The sequence below is a fragment of the Heterocephalus glaber genome, unplaced genomic scaffold (genome assembly GCF_053883595.1).
Source record: "Heterocephalus glaber isolate CG9 unplaced genomic scaffold, H.glaber_assembly_v1.0 deba00001442, whole genome shotgun sequence".
NCBI classification, from domain to species: domain Eukaryota; kingdom Metazoa; phylum Chordata; class Mammalia; order Rodentia; family Bathyergidae; genus Heterocephalus; species Heterocephalus glaber.
In genome coordinates, this window is record NW_028258296.1 from 28,615,300 (window position 1) to 28,628,942 (window position 13,643).

The following is a 13,643-nucleotide window of genomic DNA, read 5'->3' on the forward strand; positions in this document are numbered from 1 at the left end:
GTGCTACGGAAGTTTTTTTTCATAAAGTCTTTTCCTATGCCAATGTCTTCAAGAGTTCTACCTAACTTATCTTTCAGCAAGTTTAGTGTTTCTGTCTTAATATTTAGATCTTTAATCCACTTTGATCTTAGTTTAGTGCATGGTGATATAGGTATGGGTCTAGTTTTAATCTTTGGCAGGTTGAAATCCAGTTTTTCCAACACCATTTATTAAATAGGCTATCTTTCCTCCAATGAGGGTGGTTGGCTCCTTTGTCAGAGATGAGGTGGCTGAGTATGTCTGGAGTTGTTTCTGCATCTTCTAATCTATTCCACTGATCCTCAGGTCTGTTCCTTTGCCAGTACCATGCTGTTTTTATCACAGTAGCTTTGTAGTATAGTTTCAAGATGGGGATTGTGATACCCCCAGCCATGTCTCTGTTGCTTAGAATTGCTTTAGCTATTCTAGGTCTCTTCTTGTTCCAAATGAATTTTTGGATTTTTTTCCTCTAGTTCTGTGAAGTATATTGTTGGAATTTGAATTGGCATTGCATTGAATCTATATAGCAGTTTTGGAAGTATGGACATTTTCACTGTATTTGTTCTTCCTACCCAGAAGTAAGGGAATTTCCATTTTCTTGTATCTTCTTCTTTCACTTTTTTCAGAATGCTGTAGTTTTGAGTGTAGAGGTCTTTTGCTTCCTTTGTTAGATTGATTCCTAGATATTTCATATTTTTGGATGCTATTGTAAAAGGAATTGTTTCCCTAATTTCTCTCTCAGTGAGTCTGTTAATTGTGTGCAAGAAGGCTATTTTTTTTTGAGTGTTGACCTTATATCCAGCTACTCTACTGAATCTGTCAATTAAGTCTAGAAGTCTTTTGGCAGAGTATTTTGGGTCTTCTATGTAAAGTATCATATTGTCAGCAAATAATGACAGTTTAACTTCTACTTTTCCTATCTTTATTCCTTCTATTTCTTTCTCTTTTCTAATTGCTGTGGCTCATGTTTCCAGAACTATATTGAACAGGAGTGGTGATAGTGGGGATCCTTGTCTTGTTCCTGATTTTAGTGTGAAAGTTTTCAGTTTTTGACCATTTAGTATGATGTTGGCTGTTGGTTTTTCAGAGAGAGCCTTAATCAGGTTGAGATAAAGACCTTCTATTCCAGTTTTCTGTAGGATTTTTATCATGAATGGGTGTTGGAGTTTGTGGAATGCTTTTTCTGCATCAGTTGAGATGATCGTATGGTTTTTGTCCTTGACTCTGTTAATATGATGTATTACATTTATTGATTTATGAATGTTGAACCATCCTTGCATCCCTGTGATAAATCCGACTTGGTCAGAGTGTATGATCTTCTTGATGACCCTCTGTATTCTGTTTGCCAGTATCTTGTTGAGGATTTTTGCATCTATGTTCATTAGGGAGATTGGTCTTTCCCTGGTTTTGGAGTCAAAGTCACACTTGCTTCCAGGAATGAATTTGGAAGTATTCTTCCCTTTCAATTTCCTTGATGAGTTTAAAGAGTAATGGTGTTAGTTCTTTAAATGTCTTGTAGAATTCGGCCATGAAGCCATCAGGACCTGGGCTTTTCTTTGTTGGTAAATTTTTTATTGCATTTTCAATTTCACTCATTGTAATTGGGGTGTTTCGAGTTTCTATATCTTCTTCATTTAGCTTGGGCAATTTGTATGTATCTAGGAATCTGCCCATTTCTTCTGTGTTTTCCTTTTTATTGGAGTAGAGGTTCTTGAAGTAGATATTGATGATCCTCTGGATTTCTGTTGGATCTGTTGTGACTTCACCTTTTTCATTCTTAATTGCATGTATTTTTTCCTTTTCTTTCCTTTTTTTGATAAGGTTGGCTAAAGGTTTATTGATTTTATTTATTCTTTTGAAGAACCAACTCTTTGATTCATTGATTTTTTTGTATTGTTCTCTTAGTCTCCATTGCATTGATTTCTGCTCTGATCTTTATAATTTCCTCTCTTGTAAGAGCTTTGGATTTGTTATGCTCTTCTTTTTCTAGGAGCTTGAGGTTCTGCATTAGGTTATTTATCTGAGTTCTCTGAGTTTTCCTAATATGGGCATTCACTGCTATGAATTTCCCATGTAGAACTGCTTTCATTGTGTCCCACAGATTCCTGTATGTTGTACTGGCATTTTCATTTACTTGTAGAAACTGTTTAATTTCTTCTTTAATTACTTCTGTGACCCATTGGTTGTTAAAGAGGGTGTTATTCAGTTTCCATGTGTTTGTGGTTGTTTTGCGGTTTCTTATGTTATTGATCTCCAATTTTATTGCACTATGGCCTGATAATATATGGGGGGTAACTTCAGTTCTTTTACATTTACTTAGACATGTCCTATGAGCTAGCATGTGGTCTATTCTGGAGAATGACCCGTGTGCAGCCGAAAAGAATGTATATTCCGATTTTGTGGGGTGGAACACTGTAAACATCTATTAAGTCCATTTGTTCAATAGCTTGGTTCATTTCTAGAATTTTCTTGTTAACTTTTTGTCTAGATGATCTGTCTCTTTGTGATAGTGGGTTATTGAGGTCCCCCACTACAATTGTGTTAGTGTTTATTTGGTTTTTCATGTCTATTAATATTTGTTCTGTATAGTTGGGGGCATTTGTATTTGGTGCATACATATTTAGGATTGTCATCTCTTCCTCTTGGATTGTTCCTTCACAAGGATGTAGTGACCATCTTTGTCTCTCTTAATTAGTTTTGGTTTGAAATGTACTTTGTCTGCAAATAAGATTGCTACCCCTGCTTTCTTCTGGGTTCCTGTGGTGTGCAGAACTGTTCTCCATCCTTTTACTTTCAGCCTATGAGTTTCTTTTTGAGTTAGGTGTGTTTCTTATATACAGCATCTTGTTGCATTTTCCTTTTTAATCCATTCTGCCAGTCTTTCTTTTGATTGGTGAATTGAGGCCATTAACATTGAGGGTTATAATTGGTAGATATTGATTTATCCTTGTCATGATGTTTTACTTTTGTTGGCTCTTTTATTTCTTATTTTTTTCCCCTTACCCTTTAGTGTCTTACCTTTCCTGGTGGCTTCCTTCTGTTGGGCCTCATTGAGTTGTTACCTTCATTGTTTTTTTCTAGGATATTGTTTAGAATTGCTTGTAGTGTTGGTTTGGTGTTCATGAAATTTCTCAGGTGTTCTTTGTCGTGGAAGTATCTAATTTCCCCATCGATTTTGAAAGATAATTTTGTAGGATACAACAGTCTAGGTTGGAAGTTATTTTCTTTTAGGGCTTGAAATACTTCCCTCCAGGTTCTTCTTGATTTGAGGGTTTATGTTGAGAAGTGTACTGTGATTCTGATGGGCTTTCCTTTGTAGGTGATTTGTTTCTTTAACTGCATGTAGGATTTTGTTTTTCTGTTGGGTTTCTGGGATCTTGACTATTATATGTCTAGATATAGATTTTTTTTGATTGTGGCTAGTTGGTGTTTTATATGCCTCACTTGTCTATATGTCCAATTCTCTACCTCTGTCTGGGAAGTTTTCCACTATTACTTCTGTGAACAGTTTTTTTATGTCAGTTATGCTTTCTCCTGTTTTTTCATGGACTCCTGTCAGTCTTACGTTATTCTTTTTTGCATCATCTAGCAATTGTTGGATTGATTTCTTGTGGTCCCTTACTATTTTTAAGAAATCTCTATTTTCATGGTCTCTAACCATGATCCCGTCTTTTATATCTGATATTCTATCTTCAGATTCCCTTAATCTGCTGTGGATACTTTCAGTGGAGTTTTTGATCTCCTGAATATCTGTTTGAATCTGTTTCATGGATTCCATTTCTTTCTTATGTTGGGCGATCATGGTTTCCATTTCTTTCTTATGCTGGGTATTCATGGCTTCCAGCATGTTTCTGAGCTCATCTATTTTTTTTTTTTTATCAGTTTCTGTTCTAGAGCCTCTAATCATGTCTTTTACTCTGCTCACCATCTCTGTAATATCTGGGAGATTATTTCTGCTTTGAATTTTTCTAGAGCCTCATTCATCTGTTTTGTTACTTCCTGTGCTACCAGTGCAGGGTATCCAGGTGGTTGGTTATGGGACTTTTCCATCTCATTTCCCCCAGGATTTACCCTTGATGGGGTTGAAGTCTGAGTTTGTGCCTTGCTTAAATGTCTTCTCATTTTTGTTTTTGGTATTGTCCTTGGTTTAACTCAAGGGTTGATAGTTTAAAATTGCTTATTGTAGGTATCTTTGTTGCTTGTAATTAGAACCCTTATGGAATGATTGCTTCTCAGCATGTCTTCCAGACATAGCTGGTCTTTAAGTTTTGAGTCTCTAATGACTCTAATGCTATCTCATTTTCCTTATACTAGGAAGGTTCATTGACTAGATCAATAACAGCACCGTAGCCCAAGTGATACAATCAGCAACACCACTGCATCAAGTACATCTTTGAAAATGACATTTTGTGGTAGTTATTAATCCATCACCTTTAGCTGTGTGAATCAAATCAAAATCCAGGACCAACCCAACATATAGTGAATAAACTCTTCAATACAACAACTTTACCCTTTGGGATGGGGAGTTAGAAGGCTGGGGAGGGAGGTACAGATGGGAAGAAGGATAGGGGAAGGTTAGCAGTGTGGCCAGAGGACACAGATGAGAAGGAAAAGGAGAATAATAGGAAAATAAAGAACTCCAAATGGGACCAAAACAGGGACAAAAAGGGAGGATGAACAATGTGGGAGAGCAAGAGAGTGAGCGTGAGAGAGAGAGAAAGGAAAGAGAAAAGAAAGAAGAAAAGAAAAGATAAAAAAGGAGAGAAAAACAAATATTTGCAAAGAGTAGGAAAAAAAAATAAAGATAAGAGGAGCAAAAGAAAAGAAAAGAGAAAAAACCCCAAACTAATAATACTAATTTTGGGAATAAAAAATAACAGTGAAGATGAAGGGCCTCTTTCAGGGTATGTCTCTGCTGTCACAATAGATACCGTGGATTGCAGTGTGCAGATATAAGTTAATGAGTCTCAGCAAGCTAGTCGCAGACCCATGAGATTCAGGCAGATTTCTGGCTGCAAGTCCCAAGTTGAGCTCCCTGTCCTCCTCTAGGGTTGAACTCTGCAGAGTTGTATTGCAGGTTCCAGCAGCCCTTACCCTGAAGATAGTCCCAGTCCTGATGGGAGGGGAAGATGACTCCAACTTACTCAGTACAGTGGTCTAGTGGTCCGGTGTCCTCTGTGTCTTTGTAGTGTGGAACCAGGTGGCTGTACGGGGGCCGGGGGGGGGGCGTGTCTAGTGGATTGCTGCCGTGGCGCGGGCTGATTCCGCATGTTCCGCCTGACTCGCGACCTTGGTACGGCATTCCTAAAATTTTTTTTTTTGGTACGGTGGCTCAAACTCGGGTCCTTGCGCTTGCAGGGCAGGCGGTGGAAGCAGTGAGCTAAATCCCTTGCCCTCCTCCACTAATTTTTAGACTCTAATCCAAGAGTATAACCTGTGAACTGTGTGTGACAAATTGTATCAGTCTGTTAGTCTAATGAGAGTTTAGAGAAGGATATGGTCAAATAGATGTAGAATTGTCAGAGTTGACTTTAACACAGAAGTTGGTTGGTACTTGGGCTGGAACATGAAACGGGTAGCATATGGAATAATTTCTCATAAAGAGGAGCAAAGAGGGCATTCTGAGTAGAGGGAACATTGTATTCCTCCTCCCCTTAAGGAAATAAATCCAGTCTTGTTTTATCTTGACTAAAGTGTAGCAGAATCTACTGCTGTTTCTCAGTAAATATTGAGCAGCTGAAAAGCATAGTTGACAGAAACTGAGAATACCAGGGAAGAGCAAGATAAAAGAAGTAGTTTTGCCCAGGCATGGTGGTATGCACCTGTAATCTTGTCCTGCTAGGAAGGCAGATGCAGGAGGATCACAAATTTGTGGACCCTGTCTCAAAGAAAAAAGAATGAGCTGAGGATGTAGCTCAGGGTGAAATCCCCAGTACCAGCAACCCCCCCCATCCCCCAAAACACAACCTAACCTAGTTTTGTGAGGAGGTAGGTATCAGATGTGTATCACATATTTTAGTTTTTACAGCAAGCCTATCTGGTAGATGTTAGTGTGGATCCTTCCTGCAAGAATTAATAGGATTCTTAAGTTTTAAAAAGGCAAGAGAATTTTGGGCTTCTTTAAGTGAATATTCCAACGTGCATATGTTTCATTATGGCTGTATCCCTGGTTATGTAACAGAGTTAGGGCTGTCCTATTCTTTCACTCTTCTTTCTTTTACCCTTTAGCAAATGATTGCATTAGTGCAGAAATGATAGCATTAGTGAAGAAAGTAAGATATGAGAAGTTGTAAGATAAGAAAGTAAGATGTGATAAGGATAACTTTTGACTAAATAACGTGCAAAAAATGTCCTGTTAACAGAAGCAAGGAACAAAAGAGGAGAGGTAATTACTGGTAGAGAGTAGTTGTGAGACAAAGTATACTGCTTGAAAATGAGTTTTAATATATCAGTAAAACATTCAGCTAGAAGTATGTTTGGAAACAATATGTAGTACTTACATGAGGTGAATAGTGTTAAATTTTATAGTTTCACACTTGAGTTTTACACTGAGAATTGTTTGTGAGGTCCAGAACTGTTTATGAGGTTTTTCCCTGTTGCCCTGCTGACATGCCACAGGGATATAGTTAATAAATTTTATTTTTCCCCACCCCTATTAGATGAATGAAAGCCTTTCTAGATGAATGAAAGCCTTTCTACTCATCATTTATGATTAAATCCTCTTTTCTTGTTCCAAAGATCAACTTCTGTAGACATCTTGTGAATAAAGCAAAAGACCTTTTTATTTGAAACTTCTCATAATTTCTACTTGATAACCTTTTTCTGTAATGTTTTTCTTAGGTTTTTCTAAATAGCTAACTAGTTGTCAGACAAACGTTGAGGGGTTAAAGCTACTGAGTAAAAAATTTCATGAGTAATATAAATTGAGTGGTAAATTTTTAAGTTAGAATATTTTTCCATTGGGATTAAAATATGTAGGTTTTATTATAAATTCACAAGAGGAAATTATTCACTTTAAACTTTGATGATTACTTCAGAATTAAACTTTTGTTTCTTTGCACCAATTAAAGTTTTTGAAAACTAATGTATTATGAATAAATGAAACATTTTTTAAAAATTTGTTTCTTGTTTATAGGACTCTCAAATGGTGGTAGACTCCTTCAAGTCTGGTTTCGAACCTCCAGGAGACTTCCCATTTGAAGATTATAGTCAGCATATTTATAGAACCATTTCTGATGGGACTATCAGTGCATCCAAACAAGACAGCGGGAAGGTGGATGCCAAAAGCACAGTAGGAAAGGCCAAGGGCAAATTGTGGCTCTTTGGAAAGAAGCCAAAGGTAAGTGATAAAATTTCTGTATGCTAATCAGGGCTTTTTGAGTAGGTCAATTAGAGTGATGCAAATATTGAATGGATAATGATTTATTGTTAATGAAGGATAAATGTTTTCAACTTGAAATATTCAAGTAACCTTTTACTTATTAACAGTTTTATATGTTAGTTTTAAAAACATTTCTGGATTTAACATTTGACGATCTATCAGAATTTCTAAGGAAACATATTCTAATTAAAATACTACTAAAATTACAATTCTCAGGTGGAATGAATGATTAACCATAGTAAAGATCAATGTCAAATTAGATCTTAACAGATCATACTAATATAATTATTTTTAACCATATGAATTTTTAATGGGAAGGGCTCAGTGTTTTTAATTGAAGTTTTTATTTTTTTGAATTGTAGTTTTAAAAAAATCACTAGTTAAGAGAATCTTACTCTTAACTTCTTAAATTCCAGCTTTTGATGTGCTGGTTTTTTTAGATGGGTAAACCTAGCTCATCAGATGAGCACATGGAATAGATGAGTACTTTTTATCAATTTTATGATTATAATAATGTAATATCAGAAAGGAGAACAGATATATATCTTTAGTCTGATGTACTATATTTATTAATGTGTGCTTGATTAAATTCACGTCTTTGATCTTGGCATAAATGTAGATAAAATTGAATTCAAATTACATATACTGTAAATACATTTTAAAGCACTGTTATAATTAGTTTTTATTCATGCTTTTAATAATATTGTCCAAAAAGGAATTTAAAAGTCAGATTAGTAGCTAGACTTGCTTAGAAATACAAGCAGTACTGAATTTTATTTAAAAAGAGGTGAAATAAGGATGAAATAGAAGCTGTCCCTAAAGTCATGAATTTAATGAAAAGTTTTCTCCTAATCACAGTTTCAGCATTTTGTCTGTGATGACTTTAGCTATAGCTGCTGCCTTTATCTCTTGACCAATTATAGATTAAGTATAATCTGAATAAAAAAGAATTTTTAAAAATCTAGGCCATATGTTCTAACATTGTAATTTATGTACTCTATATTTTAAATCTGCCAGCTTACAAAGATGATCCAGTGAAATGGTTATTTTTAAAAGTTAATTTGACTTTTATAAATTACAATTTTTGGCAAAACTATGTCTACTTTATTATAATATTTTATAGAAACTATTTGAAGTATATTTTGTGAATAGTATGTTGCCAAAAATAGAATTTTCATTTAGGAAAAAACTATGCACACTTGGCTTATTGATTCCTTTCTTTATTTCCATATTAGCCACAGTCCCCACCCTTAACCCCTACTAGTTTATTCACATCCAGTACTCCTAATGGGTCCCAGTTTCTCACATTCTCCATTGAGCCCGTGCATTATTGTATGAATGAAATAAAAACAGGGAAGCCCAGAATTCCTTCTTTCAGAAGCCTCAAAAGAGGGGTAAGTTTAATAATGGGTTAAAATGCATGATGGCCTATTGTGTGTGTAGTGTGGCTTTTAATACTCTCCACCCTCATTATAAGGCTCTCTCCTATAAATACATAGTTTAAAACATGACAGAATTAAGTATAGCTGCCCTTAAGTTAAAGACAACTCCTCTTTATAACATTTGAAATGCTCAACCATAAAAGAATGGTGTTATAAAGAGGGTGCTGGGTACAATCATTTTAGCTATTTTTTTTTTTGTTTATGTGAAATCATATGTCCACCATTGTCTTGTAATGTATTTACATTTTTAAGACTTTCAGTAATTTGTCACTGGAGTTACTCTTGTAATAATTTGTCACTAATGCTGACTTCACCTGCCAATTTTATAAAGTAGTATTTTGTTGACAATAAATACCAAGCTTAATTTTAATTGCCCTACTTAACATTTAGAAACATAAAACATAATTTGTAATAGCTTAATAAAAAACTTAAAATAAGCCTGCTATTTAAGCATGGTGGCACACACCTGTAATCCCATCATTTGGGAGGCAGAGGCAAAAGGATCTAGAGTTCAGAGCCAACTGGAACCACATAACAAGACCCTGTCTCAAAAAACTCATGCACACACACACACACTACACACACACACAAAATATAAAGATTGTTTATAGATTAAATTAATAAAAGTTACTTTTAAATTGTAAAGCCCATAAAAATAGGTATTATTGAGTCAGGTTTACATGAAAATTATTAAACTATTTTTCCTTTACTCTTTAAAAAACTGAGTAGCCTTTGACATTTGCTTATTCCTAATAATACTCTGTAAATGAAAATTTATAGAATAGTAAATTGCAGCTAAAGTATTAAACTGTTATTCCTCATAAGTAAATTAGTGTTACTCCATTATGTTAGTGAGGCTAATTTTTTTTCTTTTACTTTATTTGGTGCTGGGGATTGAGCCCAGGGCTTTGTTCATGCTAAGCATTCACTCTGCCACTGAAGCACATCCCACTCCCCTAAATTTTCTTCTCTGTATTTGATTTTGAGGATATGCTTGTCTAAGTTAGATTCATTTATAAGACTTGTCTGGACTTTGGAAAAACATAGATGTGATAAACTACAGATGAAAATATCAGTCTTATCACTACCATAGGAAGTCTAATCGTTAACAGTAATACACTGAAGTTGAATTCTTTTCTTCTTCCATTTCCTGTTTCCCTTTCCTTTTTTGTTCTTCTTTTCCTTCCCTGTCTTTTTTTTTTTCTTTCTGTAGTCTTTCTGATATCTAACTGCATTTTGGCCACCTGTAGAAATAATAGATATGTGCTTAGGGCAAGATTGCATTATTATTTGTATTTGCATTTTTAAAATATGAGTAACTTCACAAATGTCAGTATGTTCCAGTGTATTATGACACTTTTTATTTCCTTTTATTCCTCCAATGAAATGAACTTCGTTTCTATCTTGCTTAATTCTGTATGTGAATAATATATATGATTCATAACACTTTGAAAAGTCCCTGTGGGTGACTTTATATTATACTTAAAGGCATGCTGTTACCATTTTTTAAAGCCTTAATACTTGTTTGAAACACTTTAAGAAGCCATATTTGGGATTTCTATTGTCTGAGTTATGAGAGTAGAGTTTATTCCCATGTTGCTTCTCTATGTCATAGAAATAACAAAATAAATACAATTCTGTGAAAAAAATTTCAGGCAGTTAGAACTGGGAGGCCTGGAGAAGGAAGCTTTAATATATGGCATCTTCATTCTTACTAAACAAATAGCAGATAGAATTTTACAACTGCAGAACTGAAAGAACCATTTATTTGCTTGATCATTACTTGTTTTATTTTCATATATTACTTTAATTTTAAATATTTATACTTTTCTTTAGGGGCCTAGTTTTACAAGGCTGCAGTATCCTCCCAGTTTTACTATTAGTTACTATACAAAGAGGAAAATGGTGTGCAAGATAGAAATACCACAAACCAACTAGGGTGTTAGAGGATGGAGCAGAAAGGAAGTGTATTGGAACCTTAGGATTGAAATACTTCTTTCTGTTTCTTTGGTAGTTCACTAGGTACTATTTCAAAATTAACCCATTGAAACGTTTTCCTTCCACTTATGAATTTTATTAGTATAGAGAAATTGAAAAAGAAGAAAATAAACTTTAATAAGCCAGTTGGTATGTTTTAAATGGATTTTTCAGTCCTTTAATCTTCCTGAGTAGGTCTTGAGGTTTTTTTAAACCGGTACCATTCAATTCAGAAACTTCTTTTGGGCTATATTTGTTCCACATTGTTTTTCCTAAGTATCTTTTCTAAAAAGTTATTACTTTTTAAAAAGAAAAACTAGTTTATTCTAGTATTAGTAAGGATATGAGAAATGTTATATTAGACCAGTGAAGGTAAACCTTTTAGACCTTTCAATGATAACAAATAGCCAGCTGCAGCATATGTGCCATAGGTTTGCCAGCACTTTAGTAGACCAATATTTTTAAGTTTGACAGTGGTACCAGTGGACTCCTTCTGAGGAATGAGAATCTATTATTTCTTCCTGTGACATCAAATCCAAGGATATTTGGGGAGTATACCAAAACTTGACCGCTTTAATATCCACACTAACAATTTCTACCCTATAACTACTTCATTTGAATATTTCTTTCTGTGAAAGTAATAGATTCATCTAGCAATAATAAGTTCATGTTTTTTGTCTAAATTATTTACGACCTTAAAGACTTCTAGGTTATTTTTTTAAACTTTAATATATTCAGAGTACATTGCTCAGGATGTTGGCCTATTTTAATTGCCTAACTTATTTCCTCTTTTGCTCTTCTGCATTAGGACGTAGTGGGTGTGGTATGTGACATTTTCTAGTTTATAGGTATATGATAATTGTATATGACAGTATGGTGTTTTTGCATTGGACATGTATTATTTTAAAAAGTACACAAAATGTTTCTAATAGTTTTACAAAGAACTTGTATCCCCAAATCAAAGATTCATGAACTATAGAGTTGTTTTCCATTTGATCGTAAAACTAGATTAGTTATAAATGGAAATCTTTGCTTTTTCAACTATAATTATGTTAATGGTTTTCTCTGAAAGATATCAATATAGAAATTAGGAAAACTATATCACTTAGAAATTTAGCTACTGAAAGTTGTCATAAATATAAGTCAAGTAAATACTTCAGATTTGTTTCTTGTCTTATATATAGCATTTACCAGCATTTTGATGAAGACCATGAATACCTTTCCTTTTAGACCTTTTTATTTTCTCACCAGGAATTTTGTCATAGCAAAATAATTGTTTTTGTTTCTTAAAACTACTGACAGTCTAAAGAATGTTAAGCTTAGTTCAGAAAGAAAGAATAGCAAATGTCACCTTTTTTAAAAATCTTCATTACCATTAATATATATGGTCAACTCATCAGAGATAAGGGGTAGATATTTTTGCCAGATATTTGTTAAAGTTCATATTTTTAATGTGAAATTCTGTCTGAGGTTTCTCCACTACTTTCTCTTAAAACATAATTTAAACCGAGCATGGTGGCATAAATAATCTTAGCTACTTGGGAAGCTGAGGCAAGAGGATCACAAGTTCAAGGCCAGTATGGGCAAATTTGTGAGACCTTGTCTAAAATAAAATGATTAAAATGGTGCAGGGCTGAGGTATAACTCAGTGGTAGAGTGCTTACTTGGCATGTGTGAGGCATTCAGTTTAATCCTCAGTACCAGAAATTAAAAATCATGATTTACAAATCTGGGAAAAATGAAAATTTAAAGGCTGGTAGCGAAATATGATGAGTGTAAAGACTAATTCTGTAAAGTTTGCTGTGTATTCTGGGACACTGTGTGTGTGTGTTTGTGTGTGTGTGTGTGACATTTAAACTAAGAGCAGTGTGGTTGGTTTCTTCAGACTTGGTGTCACTTTATATTTTCAGAAAGAATAAATTTTAAGTAGTTCACTAAAGTTGAAGTGATACTGGTAGTATTTTTCAAGCATATGGATTGCAGAATAAAAACTGAAAAATAGAAACTATTTTAAAAGCAAAATTCGATCAATATGTGTCTGTCAGGAAATATGTCGTAAGAAACTATTCTGATTAAATTTACTATTTTGATAAAATAATTTGAATATTCTATGCATTTTTTTAAAAGGCACCTTTAAAGTAAAAATGTTGCCCTCATGTAATCATGATAAATTTAAATTCAAAACAATATTTATTGAACTGTAAAAATTTACACAGTAGTGTTTAATGCATTGGGAAGGACATTCTATTTTTTAATATTTCATGAAAGATTTCTTTTTAAATGGATAATATTAGATCATTTATATTTAACTTTTCAGATAGGATTTTTGAGAATGAAGAGCTATATAAGTAAAACCTGCCTATATAAAAATTCTCTTTAAAGGATGATTACTGGTAGAATGATAATTTTGGAGTTTTAAGTAAACTTAGAAAATATCTGCCTATTATCATCAGTGTCTGCGTTTTTTGCAAGTAATTTGCTTTCTCAAAATGTGCTTAAAGTTGCCCCCCCTCCCCGGCATAATTGTTTGGATTGTGAAATGTACATGATTTATTTTAATATTGTTTAAAAAGAACGATTGGTTATTGCATCTTCTGTATTATAGTTTCATGTAAATAATTTACCATTTCTTTCTGTTTTCCATTGAACTATTCAGTGGTCGGTGAAGATGGTAAGCCTCGTGTGCTGATCTGTATACTGTGCCAACATTAAGTAATCTCATATATACTGTGCCAACATTAAGTAATCTCAAAACATTGTTTTGTTTAATTCAAAACAAGTGGTAAAGTACATCCCTCATTTTCACCTTGTGTGTGTTTTTACTT

General features: G+C 34.0%; 1 protein-coding gene across 9 annotated transcripts in view; it reads left to right on the forward strand.

Moving 5' to 3' along the window:
* Nucleotides 1–13,643, forward strand: part of Fnbp1l (formin binding protein 1 like) — a 138,817-nt gene that overhangs the window by 98,914 nt on the left and 26,260 nt on the right. For 4 of the 9 annotated variants that reach the window (XM_004841242.3, XM_087213145.1, XM_087213147.1 and 1 more), the window contains 3 exons: nucleotides 7,154–7,357; nucleotides 8,635–8,793; nucleotides 13,475–13,489. In XM_004841242.3, the coding sequence (XP_004841299.2) occupies nucleotides 7,154–7,357; nucleotides 8,635–8,793; nucleotides 13,475–13,489 (378 nt within the window). The remainder of the gene's footprint in view (nucleotides 1–7,153; nucleotides 7,358–8,634; nucleotides 8,794–13,474; nucleotides 13,490–13,643) is intronic. The other 5 variants (XM_087213149.1, XM_087213150.1, XM_087213151.1 and 2 more) reach the window with 2 other exon arrangements.